The following is a 26,981-nucleotide window of genomic DNA, read 5'->3' as shown; positions in this document are numbered from 1 at the left end:
CGCTTAGTCATGCTCAGGTTGACCCTCTGCCTTTTGAACTTCCCTGCCTATCTGGGGCTGGATAGGATGACCCGATGCAGTCTAATGACCATAGCTACTCCAAAGATGATTTTAGGGCTCCCACCAAAGCATTCTCTTCTCCACGCTCAGCAAGTCCTGCACCCTCAGCCTCTCCTCCCCAGCCAAGTGCTCAAGCCCTCTCACCATCCTGGCCACCCTCCGCTGAACTCGCTCCACTTGCTCAAGGTCTTCCTTGCATTGCAGCCCAAAACTCAACACAGCTTTCTACACGCCGTCAGGTGAGTGCCGAGCAGAGTGGGCTTGTCGCTCCCATCGATCTCCTGGCTATGCTCCTGCTCATATAGCCCAGGTTGTTGGTGACAGTCCTTGGTGTCCAGGAACAGTGCTGGGAGTCGCACCCGTTTTGATGGTGTTACTGCAAGAGCACCTTTCCCTGGCCCCGCTTTTGGGCTGCTGCTTGCCAGGGGTAGAAGCACGTGTGGAGAGACAGGGCCGCTTGCTACCAAGTTTAGCTGCTGATCAGGGCTCTGGGTGGACATGTATCATCTTGCCCAGCGGTGTCCTGCAGCAGTTCAGCAGCTCCCCTTTCTCAGCTGCAAGTCTTTCTGCAGCCTTTGCTGCTGGTCACCGCACCGCTTTGGAGAGCTCCCAGACAGCCCTTTGAGACGCTCAGCCCACACCCGCTGCCTCTCTTCCTGCCCTGAGTCTCTCCCTGCCTCCCTGTCTCCAGAAACTTTCCCAGGAAGCCTTGGGCACAGACAGCGAAGGAGCAGGGCAAGCAGGACATGCGCTGCCTGTGGGCCTGTGTGGTCCGTTGACCTCAACCAGCCCTAAGCACTCACCAGCTGTTTTCTCCGTCTGCTGTCCGAGTGGGATGGGGCAAGAATTGGGAAGAGAAGGACTCCAAAAAACCCTTGGGGTCAAGATCAGGACAGTTTAAGTGGGGAAGGGAAAAAAGGAGAAAAAACCCAAGTGATGCAAAGGCAATCACCCACCACCTAGCACCAGCAGACTGATGCCCAGCCAGTCTGCGAAGGACAGCTACTTTGGAAAGACAGTCTTTCACTTAACGTGTTAAGAACAACTGCATAACCATCCCCAAAACCCCCCTTCCAGAACCACCCCTGAGCAACAGATCTCTCTTTGGGCATCTCAGAATCGTGTGCCCTTGTTCTCATGAGGGACTTCAACTCTTCAGACATCTGCTGGAAATACAAGACAGCAGAGAGTAAACAATGTAGGAGGTTCCTGGAGTGTGTGGAAGATAACTTCCTGACACAGCTGGTAGGTGAGCCAACCAGGGGAGGAGCCTTGCTAGATCTACTGTTTACAAACAGGGAAGGACTGGTGGGAGGTGTGATGGTCGGAGGCTGTCTTGGGCTTAGCAACCATGAAATAATAGAATTCTCTATTCTTGGTGAGGCAAGGAAAGGGGTTAGCAAAACCACCACTATGGACTTCCAGAGGGCAAACTTTGGCCTCTTCAAGGCACTGGTTGAGAGAGTCCCTTGGGAGATGGTCCTGAAGGGCAAAGGGGTCCAGGAGGGATGGACATTCTTTAAGAAGGAAATCTTAATGGCTCAGGACCAGGCTATCCCCATGTGCTGCAAGTGGAACCGCTGAGGAAGACGACCAGCCTGGCTGAATGGGGAGCTTTTGCTAGGAGTCAAGAGAAAAAGGAAAGTTTATCATCTCTGGAAGAAAGAGCGGGCAACTTGGGAGGACTACAGGGTTCTTGTTAGATCATATAGAGAGGAAATTCGAAAGGCAAAAGCTCAGCTAGAACTAAATCTGGCCACTATTGTAAGGGACAACAAAAAATGTTTTTACAAATAAGTTAACAGTAAAAAGAATCCCAAGGAGAATATCTATCCTTTAATGGATACAGAAGGGAACGTAGCCAACAGAGATGAGGAAAAGGCTGAGGTACTTAATGCCTTCTTTGCCTTAATCTTTAACAGGGAGACCAGTTATCCTCAGGGTACTCCACCCCCTGAGCTGGAAGGCGAGGATAAAGAGCAGAATATAACCCCCTTAATCCAGGAGGAAACAGTTAGTGACATACTACACCATCTGGACACTCACAAATCTATGGGACCAGATGGGGTCCATCCAAGAGCACTGAGGGAACTGGTGGAGGTCCTTGCCAAGCCACTCTCTATCATCTATCAGCAATCCTGGTCAACAGGGGAGGTCCCAGAGGACTGGAGGCTTGCCAGTGTGACTCCCATTTACAAGAAGGGTCGGAGGGAGGATCTGGGGAACTACGGGCCTGTCAGCCTGACCTCAGTACCAGGGAAGATTATGGAATGGTTTGTCTTGAGAGCACTCACACAGCAAGTCCAGGACAAGCAGGGGATCGGGCCCAGTCAGCATGGGTTTATGAAAGGCAGGTCCTGCTTGACCAACCTGATCTTCTATGACCAGGTGATCCGCCTAGTGGATGAGGGAAAGGCTGTGGATGTTATCTACCTTGACTTTAGCAAGGCCTTTGACACTGTCTCTCATGGCATGCTCCTTGAGAAGCTGGCGTCTCATGGCTTGGACAAGTGTACTCTTCGCTGGGTGAAAAACTGGCTGGACGGATGAGCCCAGAGGGTTATGGTGAATGGGCTGAAATCCAGTTGACGGCAGGTCACAAGTGGTGTTCCCCAGGGCTCGGTGTTGGGCCCCGTTCTGTTTAATATCTTTATCATTGATTTGGATGAGGGGATTGAGTGCACCCTCAGCAAGTTTGCAGATGACACCAAGTTGGGAGGCAGGGTCAATCTGCTTGGGGGTAGGAAGGCTCTACAGAGAGATCTGGACAGGCTGGATCGATGGGCCGAGGCCAATTGTATGAAGTTCAACAAGGCCGAGTGCTGGGTCCTGCACTTGGGTCACAGCGACCCCGTGCAGCGCTACAGGCTTGGGGAAGAGTGGCTGGAAAGCTGCCCAGCAGAGAAAGACCTGGGGGTGCTGGTCAACAGCTGGCTGAATATGAGCCAGCAGTGTGCCCAGGTGGCCAAGAAGGCCAACGGCATCCTGGCATCTATCAGAAATAGTGTGGCCAGCAGGAGCAGGGAGGTAATTGTTCCCCTGTATTCGGCACTGGTGAGGCCGCACCTCGAGTACTGTGTTCAGTTTTGGGTCCCTCACTACGGGAAAGACATTGAATTGCTGGAACGTGTCCAGAGAAGGGCAACCAAGTTAGTGAGGGGCCTGGAGCATAAGTCTTATGAGGAGCAGCTGAGGGAGCTGGGGCTGTTTAGTCTGGAGAAGAGGAGGCTGAGGGGAGACATTATAGCTCTCTACAACTACCTGAAAGGAAGTTGTAGTGAGGTGGGTGCTGGTCTCTTCTGTCAGCTGGTGGAGATAGGATGAGAGGAAATGGCCTCAAGTTGTGGCAAGGGAGATTTACATTGGATAATAGTTAAAATTTCTTTACTGAGAGTGTTGTCAGGCATTGGAATAGGCTGCCCAGGGAAGTGGTTGAGTCACCATCCCTGGAGGTATTCAAAAAGCGCGTAGACGAGGTACTCCAGAACATGGTTTAGTGGGCATGGATGATGGTTGGACTTGATGATCGTTAAGGTCTTTTCCAACCTAAATGATTCTATGATTCTATGATCTCAGGACAACATCTGCAGGGGAAAAAGATGAAACAGAGGCATGGACTGGGATGCAGCAGAACTTTAATGAATAAAAAGAGGTATACAAGATTGGTCTGCGTAGAGGCCTCAGTGCAGGGCGCACCAGGGGCATAAAGGAGTCTGCACCCCGTGGCTGCGGTGGAAATCCTTCCAGGTATCCATCTGCCTGCCCCACAGAGGGTGCGGGGTCAGCAGGTCTTCCCTAGGCTGGCTTTGTGGGGCTCACAGACCAGGGGAGCACAACAGAACAAGGAGACGGGAGGGAAAGGAGAGAGCGGAAGAGGGGAAAGGCAGGCAAGGGCTTTGCTTTCTCAGAGCTGAGGCTGGCCCCGTCCTGTTGCAAGGGGTGCTGGGGTTGCTCAGCCTGTCTGAAAGCAACAAGCCGATGCTCTGTCCCCAGTGCGGTAGCATCTCCTGGGTCCCTGGTGGCCTTGCCCAGGGCCATCACTAGCAGCTTTAGCAGGGGAGGCACCTCCTGCCGCAGTAGCGGCTGCCAAAGCCGGAGAGGCCAAAGCCCCCGGAGGAGATGGGCACTCCCTCAGAGCTGAGGATGCTGCCAACGGCAGCGGAGGTGGAGGATCCCACGGCGGTGTTCTGTGGGAAGGAGCTGAGGATGGGGCCGGGCAGGGTCACCACCACAGCAGGGGGCTCGATGACGACGGTGGAGTCCTGGCACTGCCTGACACAGGGCTCATTGCAGCTGTTGGCCAGCGGGGTCGGGCCGCAGGGCTGGCATGGCAGGCACTGGTTGTAGCAGGACATGTCGTGGGTCCGGAGGTGTACCTTGGAGAGAGGGAAGGGTGAGGCAGAGCATGAGGGTTGGGTGAGGAGAATCCTGTCACCCCACCATGACAGAGCCAAGGCACATGCTGGGCAAAGAGCTGGAGCTTCTGTAGGGAGACCCATGGGCTTCTTCCCCTCAGACCAAAAGTGCCCTGCCAAGAGCAGCCAAGCCCAGGGAGGTCCCCACCTAGCCCATAGTTCAGGAGACACCTCAGCCAAGACCAAATGTCTGTCCATGCCACACCTTCTGCCTCCTTCCTAATTCTATGACAAGGACCTTCAAGTCCTGCTGTGGCATGATAGAGCAGGCATCGGCTGAGGTGTCCACTGATGTGAGACCTCAGCCTGGCGAAGGATAAGAAGCTGAAAGGGCTGCAGACTCACCTGGTTCCCAAGGAGAGCAAAGCAAGAGAAGTGGATGAGAGAACAAGGCTTTGGGTTTACTTTTATACTGTTCTTGCACCGCCCCATGCTCTGAGGCTGTCTCTGCACAGGCAGTAATTTTCCAAGAGACTCATCTTAAATGGAGACTACCCTTCCTAATCACACAGCTTTTAATTTGGTTTCCTTTATTGCCTTCTTTTCATTTCCTCATTTCTGAAATGCCCTTTATGGCAGAGAAGCTCCTGCCAAATGGTGGAATAAGAGGCCCAAGGACTTCCAGGGCAGGAACACAACAGAGCTGAGGACAGAACTCAAGTGCTGAGGAGGTCCCATGCAGGCAGGGGACACCAGCTTGGGGTACCTCGGTGGGCTCATTTGCAATTCTTTTTTCAGGAAGGGTCCCAGGTCCTCCAAGTGTTGCAGTCCTCAGCTGTATACCCACAGGTTCTCATGCGCAAGGACTTGCTCTGTCCTCTCTCCCTCTGTCCCAGCTCATTCTGACAGTCAGTGGTTGTCACTTCTGAGGCTGGTGGGCTGTGCTCCTGGTTTCATCTCTCTTTCTCCTTATACTGCTTGGTTTGAGGAGAAATTTCCCCCCTTTCTTGGCCTCCTTTCCTCTCTGGTCTCTCTCTAGGTGTGCAACACAGCCTGGGACATCTAAGTGGCTGTAGCACCCAGAAGTGACAGGATTCCCACTTCCATATCTCAGGGACTGGATAAAATGTCTTTGGAATGGAATCAGCAGAGTGAGAGCCTGCCTCTTGGAGCCTCTCAGCAGCCCAAAGCCAATGCTTCTTACCCATGTCAAGGTGAAGGTGGTATGGGCAGAAATATGCCCAGAGGTGTTCAGGGGCCATGGAAGAATGGGGCAAGAGGGGATTCAGTCACAGGTAGAGAATTTGTCTCTGCTATTGCACATCCCATTCCCCACCAGCAAGCACCACTGTGTAGTGATTAGAGATTTGGAAAGCCTGGTTGGAAGAGAGGAAGAAGGTTATTGAGAGGAAGAGCCCAAAGTGAAACGCAAAGAAGTTTCTTGCAGAAGCAGTTCTCAATAGGGAGAGCATTTGCCCCTCTCCTGCAGTGCCCTTCCTTCACTGCCAACAGTCTCTGAGGGAAAGAGTTTTTCTCCTGACACTCCTCGTAGGATAGCAGCAGCGCTTGGGGAATGTTGCCATGAATCAGACAATCCTTCCCTCCCAGGCAGTTCCTGGCAGAATAGGATTTCAGTGTGGGACATAAAAGCTCTGTGTGGCTGAAGACCAAATGAGTTATCAGCTGGTTGGATCTCCCTTTGCAGCCTAGACGGTCTGTCCTTCCTCTCAAAGCACAGTGACACTAGGTCATCTGTCCTTGTGTTTGGTAGTGACTCAAGGTCTCAGCCCCTGCCTGACTCAGTGTCACATCAATTAGCTGCAGAGGTGCCCATGGCTTTAACTTGGACACAAGGGGCCTATGTCCCATCCCAGACACTGTTAACGCTGCAACAGAAGCAGATTCACTCAGGAGTGCCCTTCATGAGGTGGGCAGGATTTCCTGGCTTTTCTCCCTGTACATAAAGCTAACCTCATTGTTCTGAACTCCTTAACACTGGGAGGAGGAGACATATCCTGACCTGGAGAGGCAGGGAGTGTGACTGACAGTCATGCTAAGACACTTTGAATGTTGATACACTGAATTAAACTGTGTTTCCAAACTGGTGTGAAACTGTCCTCGCTAGGCTTTGAAATCTGCAGTTGCAGAGTGTAAGCTTTGGAGGAGCATGAAAAGGACAGCTCAGGAGACAGGGGTTGTGTTTCAGTGCCAGCGCCCAGGGCAGGTCTCCACCAGGTCCATGCCATTGCTGTTCAGCTGCCACTGGGCTCCTTTTGGCCTGTGGAACCTGCTGCTCTGTGGTGCTCCTGTACAGAGGAGTGGAGAGTGCCCCTGCCATGACCAGCCCATCTCCTCATGAGCAGGAGACATATGCAAGGACACACAAATAGGTGCTCGTGCACACCTGTGTGTATACAGATACTTAAGCATGCATATATGCCCAGATTTTAGGGAAAACAAATTCTTTTGATACAAGAATGAATACGGACACACAAGTTGGAAAACATATATATGCATGCATGCATATATGTGAAGTTATACAGATGTTGTTTGCACATAGATTGGACAGAGAAATAACCCTAATATGCTGAAGGCATTGGCTAGAGACCCCAAGTGATTGCTCAGAGAGAGGAAATAGCAAAACAGACTGGCAGATTTGTCCCAAAAGCAAGAGCATAAGGAGGAGGAGATTCAAAATGAGCAGAGCAGCCCACTCACCAGAAAGTAGACCAGTGACCACCAGAGCATGCTGGACCCCTTATTTTGAACAGGGTGACAAACAACCCTACAGGAAAATCTCAGGCCATTGTACTTGCCTCCACTGGACCTCTATCCAGCAACTGGGTCAGGTCTACAGCCCATCATGATGCATTCCTGACCTGAAAATCCTTGGGTGTCTCACCTCAGCACTTGAAAGGAGACTCAAAGGGAAATGGCCATGGCATAAATCACAATATGAAAGCATTGAACTGTGGAAAATGAAAAGAGCCTGTGCCATTGGCTGGGATGTCTTCAATTAGAGAGTCTGTTGGAAAATTACTGCCTGTATATAGCATGACTGCGCACCTGGGGCGGTGCTGGAGCAGTATAAAAGCCAGAGCAAATACCCAGTCTTTCATACACTTCTTTCACCTCTTTCTCCTTGAGGATCAGGTGAGTCTGAAGACCTTTCTCTTCCTTTCACTCCTCTGAGCAGCATTCAGCTCCCCACACAGCACGTGCCTTGCCTCCCTCATGGTGGGGTGACAAGCTGTTCCTCACCCAACCCTCATGCTCTGCCTCACCCTTCCCTCTCTCCCAGGTACACCTCCGGACCCACGACATGTCCTGCTACAACCAGTGCCTGCCCTGCCAGCCCTGCGGCCCGACCCCGCTGGCCAACAGCTGCAATGAGCCCTGTGTCAGGCAGTGCCAGGACTCCACCGTCGTCATCGAGCCCCCTGCTGTGGTGGTGACCCTGCCCGGCCCCATCCTCAGCTCCTTCCCACAGAACACCGCCGTGGGATCCTCCACCTCCGCTGCCGTTGGCAGCATCCTCAGCTCTGAGGGAGTGCCCATCTCCTCCGGGGGCTTTGGCCTCTCCGGCTTTGGCAGCCGCTACTGCGGCAGGAGGTGCCTCCCCTGCTAAAGCTGCTGGCGATGGCCCTGGGCAAGGCCACCAGGGACCCAGGAGATGCTACCGCATCGGGGACAGAGCATCGGCTTGTTGCTTTCAGACAGGCTGAGCAACCCCAGCACCCCTTGCAACAGGACGGGGCCAGCCTCAGCTCTGAGAAAGCACAGCCCTTGCCTGCCTTTCCCCTCTTCCACTCCCTCCTTTCCCTCCCGTCTCCTTGTTCTGTTGTGCTCCCCTGGTCTGTGAGCCCCACAAAGCCAGCCTAGAGAAGACCTGCTGACCCCGCACCCTCTGTGGGGCAGGCAGATGGATACCTGGAAGGATTTCCACCGCAGCCATGGGGTGCAGACTCCTTTATGCCCCTGATGCGCCCTGCACTGAGGCCTTTATGCAGACCAATCTTGTATACCTCTTTTTATTCATTAAAGTTCTGCTGTATCCCTGTCCATGCCTCTGTGTCATCCTTTCCCCTGCAGATGCTCTCCCATGATGCCGAAAGAGAGATATGTTTCTCAGGGGTGTTTCTGGGAGGGGGTTTGGAGGATGGTTGTGCAGTGTTTCTTAACACAATGATTGTTAACCATCACTGTGTGGTCCATCCCTCTGTGGACACTCCAGATACATGCAGTCCAGAGGAAGGATGTTCCTCTGTGGAAGTTAGGGGTGCATGGGGCACATTGAAAGCCTTCACCATTCCCAAAGGAGGGGAGGGTGGGACACAGTGCAGTGGACCATCTTCAGGCTGTCACTTGCAGGTGTGGAAGGCATCCATCACTCCTCCAGAGCCCCTGGCCACCAGTCCCAGTTTTGTTGAGCCTCTGCCCAGAAATTCCCTCTTGGCCTCAGTGCCCGTGCTGCAGAAGGGGTGTGTGGCCACTCCCAAGCTTGGTTGAGGAGCGTGGGCTGTGGAAGGCCCTGGGAGGGCAGCAGCCCCACAAGGTCTTGAGGAGGGGAGGAAAGGGAATTCCTCTTGCTCTGAATGCTGCTGTGCTTGGGGGGAAAGGCTCACTTAGAAAATGATCCCACAGAATACCAGGAGTGAGAATGAGGTGAACAGGCTCACAGTGCACTTCATCCTCCTAATTCCATCTATGCTGTGGGTTTCCTGGGGAAAGTTTCTGGAGAGACACTGAGGGCAAGGAGAGAGGCAGGGGGCTGTGGCAAATCATTCTTTAAGCGGAATCTGGAAGCTCTCCACAGCAGTGCTGTCACCATCAGACTGCATAGAGGGTTGCAGTTGAGGAAGGGGAGCTGCTAAACTGCTTCAGAACATTCCTGAGCACGATGATGCAGGAACCTCCCAGAGCCCTAATTGGCACTTGGCTTGGTAGCAAAGACACTGCCAACTTTCTCCACAAACATCTTCCAGCCCCTTGCAAACAAAAGCTCAAAAGCGAGTCAGGAAAATGTGTTCTGCTGGAGAACTACATCAATATAAACATGCCCCCCACTGGAGAGCTCTTCCCACGTGGGGCAGGGTCTGCTGTGGGGGCAGGTGCTAATCAGTCTAAGAAGGGAACAGACACACATGGCTCAGCTTCCTTGCCAAAGAGACTGGCCATGTTAATGACATCTCTTGAAATTCACAACATGTACCCCTGAATTTGGGAGAGTCTTTTCACTATCCCCATGGTTGGAGAGCAGCACATAGTATTCAGCACTTCAAGGCTTGTTGGGACAGACTGTCAGCAAGCGAGGAGCCAAGGAGCTGCTTTCCCTTCTGCTTGCCTTTTCTTCAGGAAAAAAAGGTGAAGATCAAATGTGGAAACAAGAAAGGAGAAGGCAAGGCAAGACGCATTGCTGCTCAGGGTGAGTTTTGCAGAAGTCACGTGTGCTCTGTCACCGAGTGACCTATGACTGTGAAGAGACGGTTTCCTGTCAGTTCTCCCAGTCACTTTGAGAAGGTAGCATAGCCCATCCTTGTATCAGCAATGACCGCTTTAGATTCTGCAGCCCAAGAGACAGCTCAGGACAGGCATCCAAGACACATGTCAATCATTCCCTGAGTGGGGAACATTCTGGAAATGAGGATAAAAAGGGTCATTCCTGTGTGTAAACCCATGGGTTTATGTAATGATTGGAGTTGGTTTATGATCTGCATTAGTGCAGATGAGAAATACGCCACTGCAAGATCATGTATGCAGGGAGACATCTCAATCCTTTGATAGATTTAGTCCATCTCAGGCTCCTGGAAACAGTTTAAGATTTTACGTATTTTTGCAGATAAAAGGACAGGAAGAGGCAAGCCTTTCTGTGCTTGTAAATGTCTGTTGTATTTCCTTTCAAAAAAAGCCTACACTGTTATCCTGATCTACTGTTATGATTCTATAAACACACTGACTCTTGAGCCTTAAGATGATTCTGCAGTTGCTGCTACCAGAGAGCATCGGTAAGTCTTCAGCTACCTCCTGGAATTAAATTAGGCAGGGCAGGACCTAACGCCAGAAAACCTTGTTTAGTAACTTCTAACTAAAACAGTGGGAAACCCTCTAGTGTATCTTCTTCCCTTCAGGGAAATCAGAGGATTGAAGGTCAGTTCCTTTTGCTCACTTCCATATGAGTCTCCTCATTTGAAGTCAGTTCCAAGAAAGTGCTATTGCATTGAGGAGATGTGAGCTGTGAACATATACTGTCCAGGGAGGATAGAAGTAGAGGCAGAATGATGGAGAAGAGAATGTTTTCAGCTCTACAGCAAATGGTTCCCAAAACCTCATTTAGAGGGAGAAAATTAAAGTGTTGTTTTCTTTGCAGAAAAACTACCTGGGTTCTAAATCAGATGCCATCCACCCTCCCATCCCTTGCCTGTCTCACTACTGAGAAAACCTGTTCAGCTGCAATAGGAATTCACTTCAGATGGAGTGGAGATGTGTAAGAGGACATACCAATGCAAAGCAAGTTTTCTAAGAAAATGCTGACCATGACGCTGGCCAGGCTTGTGTGTTGGTGCAGCATATGGCAGAGCAGTAATCATGAATATCACTGTCATGTATCATCTTCACAGCGTGATGAATGCCAGGAGGACTATGCAGTAAAAATATTCAGTGTGTGTGACTTACCCAGCAGCGCAAGCATAAATTGACTTTCTCTGTAAACTCTGTAATCTCTTGGTTTGCCCTTTGTTCTGAAGTACTTGTACCTGGCCAGAGTAGCTCTGTCCCCTAATTTGGCATCTACAGATTTGCTGCAGTCAGACAACCTGGGGTAGAGGAGTTTGCTTTCTCAGGGACAACCAAATGGAAGATGAAAAGGCATCTCAGCAATGCAAGCCCGGAGGGGACAGTCAGCCACAAAGTAAACAATGGCTTCAGTGGGCCTTAGGAGCATCAGTGCAGCAGTGACTCACCTTCAGCAGGGACTCCAGATCCTGCAGCTCTAGGGGAGCTTATCAGGCTCTGACAGTGCTGAGGAGAGACAGCGGCAGGAGACTTCCTAGGGCCCAAGAGGAGCCAAGATGGGGATGTGTCTCAGTTGAAAATCTCCCTCCAAGTTTGCAAATTCATATGCATAGGAGAAAAGAGCTGGGGCACCCCGCTGGGATCCTGGGAGACCAACCACTTGCTTTGGGCAGTGATGAGACCCCTTGATTGTCCAGGGCTTCTGGAGAGATTTCACAACCTCTCTAGGGAGGGTTCGTTGTGTCAGAGTGGGCAGCGTAAGGGAGCCAGAGTCTCAGCCTAACAGCAGGCATTTCCATAGATATGTCTTCAATCCATGGGTCCTACATTCACCTGAACTAGCTACAAATTTGTCCCTCTGAGAGGGGCTTTCCAGCTCAGAGCCCCATTGGAACCAGTGAAAGGTCATGGCAGAGATGCAGCCCTGGAAGCCAAATTGCTCTAGAAATGCTTTGTGGACAGTATCAAAGTCTGCATAGTTGATGAGAATGTATGAGTTCTGTGCCACCATGTTGTGATGCTCTTGCCCTGTTTTTACCAGGAAACTTGGCAATGGAGCAACACAATGGAGTCTACACTGACCTCCAAAGAGCAGCAAACTCTTTTCAGATGTTGGTTGTCTCTTCTTGCCCTGGAAAAAGGGGAGACTGGAGGGAGAAGCTAAGACCATGCTGCAGTGGAAAACACACCTCTTCTTCCATTCAGGTTTCTTTCCCTCATCCCTGACAAGCAGTATGTATCATCAGGGCAGGGATCCCCTCATGGAGCAGAGGACATCTGTGCCCCTGGGGAACTCACAAGCCCTGTAACCAGCCATCTTCCATGCACATCCATGCTCTCCAGGCCTGTGTGTCCCACTCCACAGCAGCACAGGCAGGCCTGAGACCTGCTCTTGAGTGTAGTCCACACAAGCCAGCACTCAGGCAGATGCTGTGCTCTAACCACTGGGCTGCACCCCCATCCTGCAGCTGAAGGGACCTGGGTGGTGGTTTGCAGAATCCAGGTCCCTGCATCGCCAGCCTTCTGCTTTGACAAAGTATCTCTCTGTTCATTTCTACATCCACTGAACATTTATATTTTGGTTGCAAAATGAGGCAGTCATGAGGCAAAAGTGTTTTCTAACCCAGCAGTGCGGGGAGAGGAAGCAGCAGGGACCTCTGATTTCATTTGACAGTAAAACCTCTGGTTTTTTCCTCCGGCATCGCATGTGCCTGAGAGCAGGGTGTAAAAACGTGGCCTTTGTTCAAAGCCATCTCTTTGCAGAGCCTTCGAGGTAGACCCGTGGGAGCAGAAACCAAGCAGGCTAACCAAATTGCCCTGCCTGCTCCAAACATCTGGAAACAGCCCAGCAGGTCAGGCCACCCACCAGGGCTGCACAGCGCATAGCTCCACCATGCCCTCAGCTGCCTTCCAGCTCCCTCTCAGCAGCAGCCTCCTCTAAGACTTTCAGGGCAGGGACACACTCTCCCTACCCTGGGAAGGAGGTTCGAATTTTCAGTCCCCAGCTTGGGTGCCGGTGGCGAGGAGGGCCCTGGCGCCAGGCCGGCGTTACTCGAGGCGTGGTTTGGTCTGGAGGAACCAGGTTCCGCCTCACGGCCAAAGCCGGGGAAGATGGCGCCCGACAGAGACCCAGGCCGCGGCGTTGCCGCGGCAACCGCTCAACGGCGGGAGGGGGGCCTGACGCGGGGAGGGGGCGGTTGCTAGGAAACAGCCGCGCAGGCGCAAAGGCGCTGAGCGGCACGCGGCCACCGGTACCGGAGGAGTAGCGGTCACCTCAGTCCCGGTGATCTCCGCAGGCCTAGCGCTCTGCGGAGTCCTTCTCCGCCATGGAGCTGGAGGATGACTTCGGTGAGGCTCGGGGTGGGGCCTCGCGGGGAGAAGGGAAAGGCGGCCGCCGTCCGGTTGCGGGCAGGTCCCGGCCTCGGCCCGGCCCGGCCCGGCCCCGGCCTCGGCCCGGCCCGGCCCCGCGGCAGTAGGGCTGTGTCTGTCTCCGTGCTCTCTGTGTCCGAGCCAAGCAGGCTCCAGTGGGTTGTTGATTATTTTAACTAGGCCAATGTTATATGTGGCAGCCACACCAGGCGTGCTTCTGGTGTGGATGGGGTCAGGCCTTTAGGAAGTATCTGAATAAAGTGACTTAATTTGGTTAAAGTGTTGCTCCTGCCTGTAGCTGTTGTCTCATCTGACTCCAGACTTACATTTTTAGGATTGTTGTGGATTTGCGTTTGCATGCAGTATGGCTAGGGGCAGGGATCTCATTTGCACATGGTATTGTAGTGGTGCTGTGGAGGCTTTGCTTGTTGCAGCCTTGTGTTAACTGCATCTATTTACCTGGTCAAGCCAGGTCTTGTGATTTTTTGTGTTTGCTCTTTTATGTATTGTGGTGAGGGCTTTCCTCTTTCTCTGGTACTTGTGTCTGTCTTCGTCCTTTTACTGGTAATGCACTTGGTCTGATCTTGTGGTGAACCAGGTTATGGAGAGAAACTACTTCTGATTGCTCTTCCTGGGGCAGCTGAATCAGTACGAAGTTTGTCAATCCTTGATGATCAAGTCTTTAGTTTTCAGCTGTTCTAATGACAGGAACTGGCTCCTGGAAGTGAGAGGTGCTCACAGGTGGCAGAGCTGATAGCAGCAGCACTGCAGAGCTGAGGTGGAAAGAAGGATTAGGTCTGTCCTTCCTTCCTAGTGGCTCACAGCATGAAGTCTGCTCATAGTGACTTGTGGTACAACATCCTAACTAGCTGTCAGCCTGTGCGCTGATATAGTTCCCTGACCTGGCTGTTGAGACAACTGGGCACCACTGCGTGTGTAAGAGAAGGGCATGTGATGGCAGGGGAGAGGCTAAACAGCAGTAGCCCATACTTAGATCTGTTTAAGCTACTGTGTCATCAGATCAGAAATGTGCTAAAAGCCTGTGCTTTAAAAGGAGTGGCAGAGCAGAAAGGATGAAAGAAGCCTGGTCTGTCTCCCTGGTGTGCACCCCACAAACAGACCTACAGGCAGCAGAGGGGACCTGTGTCTCCTTCTGGCTGCCTCTCTTCCTCATTGAGAACATGGAAATGTGGTTTTTCAACAGAGACATTAGTATTCATATTTTAATATATTTTATCTATAGATAAAAAATTTGTATCATATATGCATGCATTCATGCTGCTTCACTGTTCAGTGCCTAGATTCTGAAGTGTTTTAGCTGGTTTAGTAGCTCCTCAGTTCCTAAATAATTGCATGACTTATGAAAAATTTCATTTAGAAGTCACATGCACCATGGCAGCCACCCTGCTTCCTCAGAAATGAAACTAAATTGCCTGGCATTGATCAAAAAAGATTTGGTTCAGACTGACAATGCTCCTGAAAGCACTGGTGGGTGTGTCATCATTCCACTGATTCTCCTCTAAGATAGCTGGAAAAGTACTGTCTTCATTCACTTTGAGTAAGTGTGGTTACCTACCTAATATGGTAGCTTAAAGAGTTATTATGCTCAGCGCTACTGACTGTTCTCTGTCTGTTTTGACTAACATCCCAGTCACCAAAAACTTCAAAATTAATCTGGTCATGCAAAACAGGTGCCTGCCTTAATTAATGGTTTCAAACTAAGAACAACTGGTTTGACTCCCTAAGATCACAGCCCTGATGTGGTGGTATGTTTTTTTCCCACTTTGCTGTGTTAGTGGTGCTAGATCTTGTCTTTCTAACTAGGTTTTTTTTTTCCTCTCTCTTTGTTCTTCTGTTCTACTAGATGTTTTGGATCCAGAGAGATTAATACAATGTCCATATAATAAACATCATCGAATCAGAGCCTGTCGGTTTCCCTATCACCTTGTAAAGTGTAAGAAGGTAAGCTGGACTGCCAAACAAGGCACAGTGAATGGGAGTAATTCTGTGCATGTAAATATGACGTGCACGTTCTCATTCTTGTTGCATTTTCTGGCTGGCTGGAGTAAGTTCCTGACAAATACCCTTGTTTAGCCTTTATTTCATATAACTTTATTATTTGTTTAGTAACAGCTTCAAGTACATGTTAATTAACCCAAGACTAGTGTGGCTGTGTTGAAAGGAGATGGAAAGTCTCCATGGTTAGGTCAGGGAGGAAATTCTGGTCTCTTCCAGCAGGTCACAAGGAGGTCAGATGTATTTTTCCACTTTAAGTTGAAGAGAGAACTCAGTCTGAGTTATGTGTGCCCCTTCTGGCTGGTCAGAGTAGGAGTGTTGTGATGTTGCAATTCATTCTTTAAGTGCTAGAAATGCAGCTGCATAGCAGGGGTTTTTTTGTTTTGTTTTGCTAATAACTATTTAATGTGCATCTGGCAGAAACTGCACATCCTGGGCTCAGCACATATGGGGGAGGTTTTTTTCCCCTCTCCATCTTTTATCCAGAATTTGAATACAAATCATTTAATAGGAAGCATTCCTTCTTCTATTCTCCTCTGTTGTCCTTATGGTTTGTTTTCTTTAAATCTGTCAAGTGCTAGCATCAGACTGAGCTTTGGGTTTTTGCTGAGACCTTTTAAAACCCAATTGTCCCTCTAAGTTTACCAATAAGTTTGCCAATGTGTTTTTAAAATAGTATAACAGTGCTGTGCCTTCCAGTTAAGGCACAGTTATAAGGTGTGTGTCTTGGTGTCAGTACTTATAAACAATTAATTTTGGTGGTGCTAGAGCCTTAAAAAATAATAAGTAACTAGTGAAAGTGGTGGGCAGAGCTAAGTGGCAAGTGCCTCCATCTGTCCAACATTCAAAAGCACTGAAATTATCCTTGTTGACCCTCTGCAAATTTTGGCAAGAATGTGCATGTGAGCTAGATGAACAGTGTTGGCAAGTAAACTTTTAACCATGCTGGTTTTGTCCTTGTGTTGCATAACTGATGACCAGACAGTTTTGGCAAGCTTACCTACTTAGGAGGATGAGGTGAGATAGTGACCACCAATCAGACACAGTTGGTGTCTGTAAGTAATTAGCAGAAGAAGGGCTTGTCATCTGATCCATCTGAAGATGCCACTGTGTCATCTGCAGTAGCAAGCATCTGGGTGGAGATTGTCCTTGCTTGGTGGTTTGTTGAATTTCCTTTGTGTGCCCTATACATAAAATTCAATTAAATGCTTCCACCTGCCTTAGCTTCCCACAGCTTTGTCCAGAATGCAGCCCTGCCACATAAATGGGGACACTGCAAGCAGAGCAAGTTGAATCCTCTCAGCTTGAACTGCGTTAGTATTGAGAAGCTTCTGCTATGTGGACAGAACAGCTTGCTCAACCTAGATGAAGCAAATGATGGACACATGAGGACACAGCAACCCTGGCTGTATAGACCGGGTAATGACAACTGCCTTGGATATGTCTGCAGCCTGAGCTATGGTCACATATCAGCAGTAGTGAGCAATGTCTGTACGAGGCACTTCTGCCTCTGCATCTACCTCAGGTGCAAGTCTGATCCCTGACCAGCAGAGCTGCATCAGCCAGAACCAGGCAGGCACTGGTACAGTGGCAAAGTTGTGCTTTTCGCAGTAAAGGCTATATCATTTGCAAGGAGTGGACTAATTTACCATAGTAACAGCTGAGCCCTGCCAGTAGAACCTGTGATAAATTTTTACTTGAATAGTAATCCTATAGCACCAAAGTCTGCAGGTGGAATGCTGCCAACTCCCTAGCTGTTTTGAAAGGTTTAAGGAATTTCTCTGCCTTTGTGCCTGCTTATTTAAAAAACATCTGAATGGTTTAGATTTGCCTAACATCCCTCACCCATTGTTTTTAAAGTAGTTTCATCTGTGCTTTAAACCATGCAGTCATATTGCCAGTGTTGCAGCAAATTGTGAGGAGTTTAGCTGAGGTTATGTTTCATTTCAGTCAACTCAAGGGTGGCTCAGTTTCTCAGTGAATTGTGTTTTAAAGAACAGTCCTGTTAGTTTCCCGTTGCATTTTTAGTAAGTGTCTGAACAATATATTGCCATTCCTTGTTTAGTCTTTTTTTTAAAGCAACATCACAAACATCCTTGGGGGATTTTTCTATGGATTAGCAAGAGATAAGTGAACTTGAGAGATATGGCACATGATTTTGGTTTTCCCTTGTCTAGAGCTACCCTGAAGTTGCAAAGGAATTGGCTACGTGCCCCTTCAATGCTCGCCATCTAGTTCCTCAAGCTGACCTCAGCGATCATATAATGAAGTGCAATGACAAAGGGTTCATTGAGCAAGATATAGGTAAGAGAACCACCCATGCTCCAAGATGTATGTTCATCCTGGGGACTGCAGTCTCCTGTTTGTAAGGATGGCTCATAGAATAACCAAAAAGTGGGAGTGAAATTATTGTCTATAGTTTTGTGTGACACAGCAGCTTTGGGGAAACTTGAATCTTACTTGCTTTGATTTATTGAGTAGGTTCAGAAGAATATTGCAGATGTTCCTGGTAGGCCTTGCACATGTTTTGTTACCAGGCTTGTTGAATAAAAAGGTTGTACCCTAGCTAGACTGTGCGTGTTGAAGTGCCTCCCGCAGGAGCTGGGATGCTTTAATTACCAGAAGGACAGGCCCTTATTTTTGTAGAGCTGATCTCCCTTTGTTGAGGCTTGACCACTGATGTCATGTGAAAAGTTGATTTCCACCAAAGAGGTGTCTAAACTATGGAAACTCCTGCAGCTCTTCTCCTCCAGGGAAACCTGAATAGTTTACTCCCACCAAGAGATGGGGCAGCTCCTCTTCCAGGCTGCTCTGCTGCTGCACATGCTTCATCTGCCATACAATTAAGATTTCAGTCTCCTGCCCAGTGAGACAAGGTGGGAGGGGTGCTGTCCAAAACCCCCAAAATACTTCAGAAGGCATCCTGTGCTATGCAGTGTCTTTTCCATCCCCTGCAGTGGCTCTTTAGCTATTGCCGCACTACAGAGCAGATACATAGTTTTCTATCTTCTGTAAAGTTGCGCTGAGGCTAGCAGCGATGCCTACATTCATGTAAGCAGGTTTCTTCTTCACTCAAGTGTTCCTGCTGCAAAGTTCCAGGGGGCAGAGTCTTTTCCTATTCATTAAAAAAGGTGAATTCAGATGAATACCTGGCTCCTGGGTGTACCTAACCTGTTTGTGTTGTGCAAGGTTTTCTCTAAAGCCAAGAGATGTTTTACAGCTTGACCCAAAGCATTTAATGCCTCTGAAGCAGGATTGACTGCTAGTCACTGAGTTTTCTCTCTTTCTGAAGTGAATCAGTCCTCTGGCTTCCAGAGGGAGCAGATGAATGCTGTGAGCACGTGGCAGGCACCTCCATGTGATGAAGACTGGGAAACAGGTGAGGAACTTCCCCATCTGCCACATTGCTGCCTTCTCCCTGGTCCTGTCCTTCAACTCAACTTGGGACAGTGTGAGTCCAGAGATGCTGTTCGCTTAGGTCTCACTTGTAGGACACCTTGCTTATGCTCATTCCTAAAAACATGCACCTCTCCACGCAGCAGGCTTTTCTTGGTTTAGAGAACTATTCAACATGCCTGCCATAACTGGCATGGAGATATATTTCCAAGCATCTGCTCCTTCCCATATAAGCTTTTGTACCTTATGTGCAATGATAGCAATGGAAACATGATAACTTTTATGTTCCTCAGCTAAATGACAGTGAAGCAGACACGTTCATCATTAGATGAACTTTTACTCCCTCTTGAACATGTAAAAATATGACAGATATATTCCTGATCTGATGGTGGTTGCTGGAGTTTCTTAGTTCTGAGCCACAACATCTGTTTCCTTTTGCAGAGTCATTGGAGCAGTCAGATTCCCCTTTTGTTTGGGGCATGACCAACTCTGGCATAAACAGGTAGCAAATGCAAGTTTGATTCCTTACAACAATGTTTTGTATAGAGGAGTATTGCACTCTGCTCCCAACCCAGTCTCAATGGCTGGACATGAGCTGAGTTTGCTGCTGTACAAACCCTGGGAGGAGGGCTACTGATTAACAGTGAATGTTCTTAGGGTGCTGCTTCAGTGTTACTTGCTTTCTTGTATGACTGGCCCATATAAGAGAAGGAAGCCCTTAGGAACACATATGCTCTCTGCTCTTGTATGCATATGGCAGGGTGCTCCTCCTGCCAGTGGCCTGTGTTCAGTTCCTGCTGGATGTCTGGCCAACGTGCAGGGGAGAAAGGTGCTGAGCCTTTATGCTGACTTTGGAGATGTGGCCAGGTGCTTCCCTCTGGAGCCTTTTCAAACAGTTACTGAGCTTCTGTTGAGGTAATGGTTAGCTAGCAGTCCCTTGTGACATCCTGTGACCTTAGACTTGGCAGACGTGCTGGCATTAGGGTCCTATGTTAGCAGAAATCTCCCCTTCTTGCCCTTTGCAAAGCATAATCACAGTTTGGGTTTGGGGGGGTGAGGTGCTTAATGGCCAGCTGCGAACTGGATGGAGCTGCCTTGACTGGTTTCATTGACCTGATAGTGGGTCATGATTGCAGGCTGTATACAAGATGTGATGGCACCACCAGAGTTGCCAGAGCATGTTTTAAGGTTTGTCTAAGCCCATATGCAGCAACAGTCCTGTACTTGACAGCTCTGCAGTTCTGTATGAGCTCAACCACGATATACCTCTCCTTCCATAAGGGGTGACAACAGTGCTATCTGGTTTCACTTGTTACACTTTCGGGAAAACTTTCTCGTGTTTAGAGCATATATAGCTCTTCTAAGCACCACCACCTCCGAGTGGCAAAGTACCGTGCCCTTATGTCTCTGCTCTCCTCCATGCTGTAGTAAAATGCATAAATTTGAGCAAGTGCATTTGTCAGAAGTAACCAAAGTCTTTCAGTTCCAGTACCACCTTTGAACAAAAGAATTGCTTGCCTTCAAGAGTACGTGCCCCTGAGTCCTTGCCATATGCCATATCATGGAAAGGATGTAAGTACTATGCGTGTGCTTTTGGCACTGTGACTTCTGTAGATGGAGGCAGTTGCTGAAATCACTGGCTGCAGTAGTGCTTTTTGGCCACTGCTGCATGGACAGGAGGGGTAGTATATAACACCTGCCTCCTTGAGAGCAGCTTCTTAGGGAATCTGGTGCTTGGATCATCCTCTGTATTCTTTCCTTGAAGCATCCTCTGTATTCTTTATTTCATATTCTTGACAGGCCCTTCATTACAGTGGTCCCGTTTGAGCAGCCCTACTCCCCAGCCACTTTGGCTCTGTGTCTCTAAACAAGTCCTTCCCCGCTATCTACACTAACCCCTTTCACCCCCCACCCTCCCCCAGACTTAAACCAAATTATTTCCTTGCTTTGTGCAACTCTGCTCACTGTCAGACGCAGCTAAGTCAGAGCAAAGGTAAAACTAGGGCCGCTTAAACCAGCACTACTGGGGAAAAAAAACTATCAAATTACATCTGGAGGTGGGAGGGAGGGAGGGAGCTTCCTGTGTTGAAGTGTCTGATGCTGAAATCACAGACCATTATTTGCCATTAGCAGCAAAGCAAAAGCTTAAAAGTGCATTGGGGAATGACTGTCTTGTTTCTCACTTGGAGCAACTAAACACAGTACTCTCAGGGCTCTGCAGGCATGGCTTCTGCACAAGCAATAACTGTGCAATTGCCATAATGTCAGGCCAAATCTGCCAAACCAAATTGAAATGTCATTTGTAGATAAGCCTTGTTGCCAAGGTGACAAGTGCTGTTTCAGCAAAGGCCACTCTCACTTGGGGGAGTGGAGGAAGTTCTTGTATTTTTCTCCATCTTGTGCAAAAAATGTGTCTCGCCCTTTTCAGAGTTTGGAGTATTAGCATCTCTTCCCCCTGGAAGTTCGTTCCCCCCAGCACTAAATGGCTCCCTTTCTAGGACCATATAGCTCCTGCGGATGGCAGATATTCTCTGGACCTGATGGCAGGACTCTGTAGATTTGGCTGTTGCTGCATGACATGTTTTTGCAACATTTGAGTTTGTAAAACCATCCTTGGTTGCCAAGTCTTTTTCCCAAGCATTTGTTTCATAAGTTGCCGTCATCTTCATTTGGTGATCTTTGTTACTGTTATTGAATAAATGGACTGATAATTTTACACAGCACCAACTCCTTCCCTCCTCAGACAGCAGTGAGTAGTTAATAGTAAAAGCTGCAGGAATTAGCAAGTCTCTTGGTTCAGTTGTCAAATGGCAGCAATGATTATCTGTGAAGTTGTTCTATTTGCTCCAAACATTTGGAAACAGCAGGAGAACTCTTCTGAAGTGGTGGTGGGTTTTAAGGGGCTAGGGTGGGGAAGGAGGGTGATTTTTAAGTAGAGGAGGTAAGGTCTGATTAGGTTCCTAATCAGAGAGGTGATAGTGGGAAACGGAACAGCATGGAGGGTTGCACATACGACTAAAATCTTGTCCCTTAGCTTGATGCTTTAAAACAAGTGTGTGGATATTTGAGGGCCTTTTACAGCCTGGATTGTATAAAGTAAGTTCTGAGAGTTTCTCCAGCCTGTAAAGAAGCTGAGACTTCCTACTGCATAATGTTTAATTAAAATCATCTGGATCAGCCAAACCTATAAGTATTTTTTCTGTGCATACACTTTTTGCTTTTTATCTTGTCAGCATCTGAGTTTGTGCGCATAGGGTATGTAAAGTGGACAGTTTGGGTTTTAAAATACATTGTCATTTACAGACACTTCTGTCTTCTTCCTAGAAAGCATCCTGATCACACCTTTGCAGCTTCAAGCCTTAAACCTTAACTTTGTCACATGGGTGCGTGGTGCTTCAAGTCATACAACAATGGAGAATCCTCTGTGAATTCCTTACAATATGCGTAATACCAGACAGGTGAAGTTTAAAGAGTACACTTAAATACTTGTCTAGTTTCCATTAGGGTTTTGTAGTTTTCTAACACTTAAAACATGTTTGAGAGCTCTAATGTAACTGTTCTTTGTTGGAGGGGTGGGGAGGGAGGAGCCAGGAATGGTTTAAATCACTAAAAATACGCTTGGGACTGTATAAATGTGTGGATCCAGCAGTATATTGTTAAAAATGGATGCAATGTACAAAATGTCATCTAAACATACAAACACAAAGCATTAAGAAACCAGACATAGTATTTGTCTAGAAAGAAATTAATGCCTTTTACATTTTGAAAAGAATGTTCCTCAAAATACTGTATTTTCACCATCTGTATTACTACCCATGTAAAATAATACATTGACTAGAATATGCAAAATTAGGATTGTTTTAAAGTTCAGTTCTGTCAAGGTTCTTGTTGGCAATTTAGAATAAAAAGGTTATGAATACTCCTGGACCTATTTTATATTTCTGAAAGACATCTGCAGTGATTTGTTATATTCTTGTTCTGTTGAGTAAGTAAATGCTTATGCAGTAAGCCCTCCACTCAACATTTATTTGATTACATTTTGGTCACTTTGAATGAAAGTGGTGACAAATGTCAGCTGTTTGTTTCTGGTTTGGCTGCAGTAGCAGGATTTGTGGCCCAGACCATTATAATTTTACAGATAGATGCCATAATTGGGCCCCATTATCCTAAGCTCATTTAATTGCCAGTTGGTGAAAGACTGGCAGTACTTAGTGCAGTAACTACCTGCTTTTTGTTGGGTCTCACCACTTGGTCTGCACTGCGTAGGAGGTGAGCTTTGAGTGCAGGAGGCACATTGTCTCAGGCCACAGCTCTTTGTCAGGGTGAGTCGTGGGAGAACACTGTTCTCCAATAGCCCTGCCTTCCTAGAAGGACTAGATGGACTTGGAAGGTCATGGTTGTGACTTCAAAACATCCCCTGGCCACAATAATTGGGGGTTATCCCTATCCCACAAGAAGTGGGTTTGTCTTGTAGGGTAGGTGCAGCCAACACGTGACAGAGCTCTGAGATCTGAAATCCCATAATCTTCTGGGCAACTTTCTCAAGCACGTCCTGCACGTGCCACCGCCTGTGAAAAGCAGGAAACCCATCATTTTACTGTTCCCTGCAGTGATTTGGGAATAAGATTAACAGGCTGTAAGGATGTAAAACACAAAGATGACCCTCCTCCAGCATTATGACTAATTAAAATCCCAGTATCATCTATCACTGGGCTGTTGGCTCCCTCTGACTGTTTTGTATTTACCACAGGACAAGGAATATTTTAAAAAGTATGCGAAATGGCACCTACTCCAAGATGACAGAGCAAGGACTTTCATGTGACTATCACTGTGGCCACAGCCACATATTCCTGTGTTAAATCCTCAGTCTCTCTCGTGATGGGCAGGCTGTGCAGTGCTGGAGCCTTCACCCCCTTCCCTAGAGGCTGGATGTGTCCCATGCCAGGGGAAGCTGGTGGGATGTAGGGGAAATATCAGCCCCTTTTGGCCTGCTAGGGAGGGGTTTGGAGCATGTGCCTGCATGACTCTCTCCCAGCCCGAGTTTTTTGGTAGCTCAACAGTGCCTGTGCTCAGTCTGAGCACTCCTGTGGGTGCACCCTGCCTTCTGGGCCATTTCTGCCTCGACTGAGCTACCAGGTCTGTGGCAATAGGACTGGTCTGACTAGAAATGCCTGTGGAAATTTGGGACAGAAATGGTTGGATCTGCAGTTGTTACTGGTGACTCAGGAGGGAGGATAGGAGGCAGCATTTACCTTTATGCACAGATTCCTCTGTGTTGGAGAGCCTGGGCACACTGGAGTTCCTTGTTGTTTCTCCTGGTGCCCCCAGCCCTGTGTGGTGTCTGGTGGGTCTCCTGACCCCTGATTTGCACCCAGCCACAGAGGGGCAGCAGCTCTCCTCAGTGGTAATTCACGCTGTTGGTGCAGCTCCTGGACCCACAGATGTCTAGTGCTCTGCTTTGTCCCTGCATCTCACTGTGTGGTGCTGCACAGACTTTTTCCCACTGAAGGGCTGAGCTTGCACTGCAGGACACCCCCATGCTATTGCTGTGCCCCACTGGGGCTGGAGCACAGCAAGGTGCACAGGCCTACGTGGGTCAGTGGGAAACCAGGTCTCTTCCCCCTCGTGGGCTCTGTGTTCCCCATGGGCTGTGATCTGGTCAGCGCAGCCAGCTCCCTACAGTTCCTCCTGTGGGGAACCTTGCTTGCTGGATGCTTGCTGAGTCAGACTGTGCCTTGGTGGTCTGGTCTAGGGTGCCCAGCTCCTCTCTGCTCGGCCACCAGCTGGAGTAAGGGCATCAGGAGCAGGGCTTTCTGCCACCTCCCACACTGTCCCTGCTGTTTTCATCCGCAGGATGCAGCACAGGCTTTCCCTCAGCAGAGCTGCAGTCCACTGGCACAGGAAAGAAGTGTCCTTTCTCCTGCCTCCCCTCTCCTCCCACCAGTTCCAGAGCACTGAGGAAGGCTAAGCCCCTTTCCTCCCCACTCACATGGCCAAAGCCAAGCCTGCACACAGATTTGTTTATTTTTCACTTCACTGTGTTGGAGGAAGAAGGCGGAGTTCTGCCTTCAGCTGCATGTCTTTTCAGGGTCAAGGTCTGTATGGATGGCCTTAGTTCTTTCAGACTGCCCTTCTGGCACTCAGTGATTTGCACTGCTGAGGTCTCTGGGCCCTTTGTTGCTGATTCCAGAAAACCATGCAATTCTCTGGTCACAGCTAGTGGCACCCCTTTCTCCTTTTGTTCCTCTCCACTTTCCCCATGATCTAGAGATGAACACAGGGTGCCTGTAGTCCCACAGAGATGCAGTCACAGCTGTGGTGTGTCCATATGCATGGTTCACATCCAGTGGTATAGCCCTGGAAAAACACACTCCCCTGTCTCACCCTCCCCCAGCAGTTCAGACTGTGCTCTTTCCTCAGTACTGTCTTCAGCTAATGGGGATTTGGGGTAGTTGCATTTGTTCCCAGCTGAAAGCCAGGAGACCAGCACTGTCCAGTGTCCCCCCATCAAAGGGGGCAGGGATCCTTGGTACTGTGAATAAGCAGCTTTGAATCTGATCAGTTAAATCCTGCTTAGTCACTCTTGTAACCTAATCATCACACATAAATACAGGGTCCTGAACTATATTGGCTCCTACCCAGTGCAAAAGGGAAGAGAGTGAGAGAAAGAGAGGGAGTAAGGAAGACTTTCCATCATGGGGGTGTTTACAATTAAAAAAAAGTGCTGGAGGTGGGAGAGAGAGAAGGGAACAGATATACCTTGTGGGGCAAGGAAACACTAGCTGCAAAAATGCCCCTTCACACTTGTTCTGGAAGGTGAACAAGCTCTTCATATTGTTTTGCCTTTGGAGTTTAGTGTCCAGCTCCTTTGTGCTGTGCTCAGGAAGGCTGGAGGAGAAGAGCTGGGTGGTGGTGGGGACCAGGCTGTCCAGAGACTCTCCAGACTACAGCCTTTGTGTTCTAGGTATACCCCTCACATTGCAGCAGTAGTTCAGCCTGAGTTACACTGATGAGTTGCATGTGGTGTTTCCTTTAACTTCCCAGGGAACCACCTCCTGCTTCTGAACTTCAGGTTCCAGCAGGTGAGACTGCCTGGGGTTACTGAAGGCGGCACAAAGTCTCCTTTTTCTGGCAGATCAGGCTCTGCCCCCAGATCTCAACTTTACAACCAAACCACATTTAAGAAGTCATTTCCCCTTTCCTGGCTTTAAGTCAAGGTTATAACTCATAAAACCAAAAGCATGGTTTCAGCCTGGAGATCATTTACAAGTGCTCACTCAGCAATAGGCTGGAAATGAAAGCAGTGGCTGCCTGGACTGCCCACACAGCTGCAGAGCTGAGCATATTTCTTTCGAAGTGTTAGCCAAACCATGCAGATGAGGTGTCTCCTTATGCAGCCCTGACATGCTTGTGCCAGAGCAGGTAGATTGAAAGGGCCCATCCACCTCCTATCCAGTGTCCGGGAAGAACCTTCCTACGCAGGATTCCCATCCCTGCCAATGTCTGGGTGCCTCGTGGCAGCTGTCCTGCTCCCTGGAGTGCACAGGTCACCATGGGAAGGACCATGGCCATCATGCCTCATCCTTGCTGCTGTGATGCGCCTATCCTGGGAGTGCTGCTGTGAGCCACTGGGATCAGAGATATCACCTGCTGCACAGGCAGCCGTGCCTATTGCTCCCAGCTAGCCCCTGCCACTTGGGCTCCAGAAGTAGACAGGCACTTGCACACACATCCCAGAGCCCTGTCCCCAAACCAGGAGGGATCCCAGGCTCTGCAGACAAAGTCCCTAAGGATTTCTATAGGGCTCTTCCCACCTGCCACTGGCCAGGCTGGCTGTGCCCTCCTCCCTGCCCATAAGGAGGGGATGCACCAAGCCAGCATCTTGAGTTACTCTGGATACCATGATGGCCAAGGGCTGCAGCACTCCTTTACTATGTATGTCCAGCACAACCGATGTCTGATAATATACCTGCCCTGTATTTTGTGAGTGATACCATTTGAAATCTAGCCTCGTTGTAATTTCTACTGCTCATTTCCAGAACGTTGAGATGACTTACTGTTCTCTGGTCCCCTGTTATCATTTTATTACCCTTTCCCTCCTCTCTTTTCCTCTTAGCTTTTCACCTCCCTCAATCAAGGTACAAAGATAACCAAGAGTGGTAGAACAAGAGCTAAATAATTGCCTGGGGAGGAAGAGGGCAGGCTGCTGCCAAGAATCCACCCAGGACTGCAGCAGCTGGTGCTTGCTGGGTACAGGGAGAGCTGGAGTTGGGC

The 26,981-nt window shown here is 49.1% G+C and overlaps 2 protein-coding genes and 1 pseudogene across 3 annotated transcripts; 2 read left to right on the top strand and 1 right to left on the bottom strand.

Annotated features, from left to right (window-relative positions):
• Window positions 1-3,678: 3,678 nt before the first annotated feature.
• Window positions 3,679-4,954, bottom strand: LOC138686027 (feather beta keratin-like; annotated as a pseudogene).
• Window positions 4,955-7,391: 2,437 nt separating this feature from the next.
• LOC138686028 (feather beta keratin-like) lies at window positions 7,392-8,461 on the top strand. The gene is made up of 2 exons (XM_069786841.1): window positions 7,392-7,568; window positions 7,717-8,461. Exons 1-2 carry the CDS (start codon window positions 7,422-7,424, stop codon window positions 8,041-8,043), a joined length of 474 nt encoding a protein of 157 aa, XP_069642942.1. The 5' UTR covers window positions 7,392-7,421; the 3' UTR covers window positions 8,044-8,461.
• Window positions 8,462-13,011: 4,550 nt separating this feature from the next.
• LOC104316025 (gametocyte-specific factor 1) lies at window positions 13,012-22,626 on the top strand. Of its 2 annotated transcripts, none has more exons than XM_069786840.1 (7): window positions 13,012-13,274; window positions 15,160-15,257; window positions 17,489-17,615; window positions 18,604-18,690; window positions 19,149-19,209; window positions 20,197-20,279; window positions 22,032-22,626. In XM_069786840.1, coding segments are annotated over exons 1-7 (480 nt in total). In that variant the 5' UTR covers window positions 13,012-13,252; the 3' UTR covers window positions 22,034-22,626. The 2 variants fall into 2 exon arrangements, with proteins under 2 accessions (XP_069642941.1, XP_069642940.1); XM_069786839.1 differs by having other exon boundaries at window positions 13,016-13,274; window positions 20,191-20,279.
• Window positions 22,627-26,981: the final 4,355 nt, after the last annotated feature.

The sequence above is a fragment of the Haliaeetus albicilla genome, chromosome 7, assembly GCF_947461875.1.
Source record: "Haliaeetus albicilla chromosome 7, bHalAlb1.1, whole genome shotgun sequence".
In the NCBI taxonomy this organism is placed as follows: domain Eukaryota; kingdom Metazoa; phylum Chordata; class Aves; order Accipitriformes; family Accipitridae; genus Haliaeetus; species Haliaeetus albicilla.
Note: the sequence above shows the minus strand (reverse complement) of the source record. Positions and strands in the feature narration are given on the sequence as shown.

Bases quoted from the DNA above. Each gene is read 5' to 3' on its own strand.
- LOC138686028 (XM_069786841.1), top strand. From the start codon at position 7,422: ATGTCTTCAATTAGAGAGTCTGTTGGAAAATTACTGCCTGTATATAGC. The intron at 7,569-7,716 runs GTGAGTCTGAAG...CCTCTCTCCCAG, and splicing joins TCTTTCTCCTTGAGGATCAG to GTACACCTCCGGACCCACGA.
- LOC104316025 (XM_069786839.1), top strand. From the start codon at position 13,253: ATGGAGCTGGAGGATGACTTCG. The intron at 17,616-18,603 runs GTAAGAGAACCA...CTCTTTCTGAAG, and splicing joins GTTCATTGAGCAAGATATAG to TGAATCAGTCCTCTGGCTTC. The intron at 19,210-20,190 runs GTAGCAAATGCA...AAAGTCTTTCAG, and splicing joins ACCAACTCTGGCATAAACAG to TTCCAGTACCACCTTTGAAC.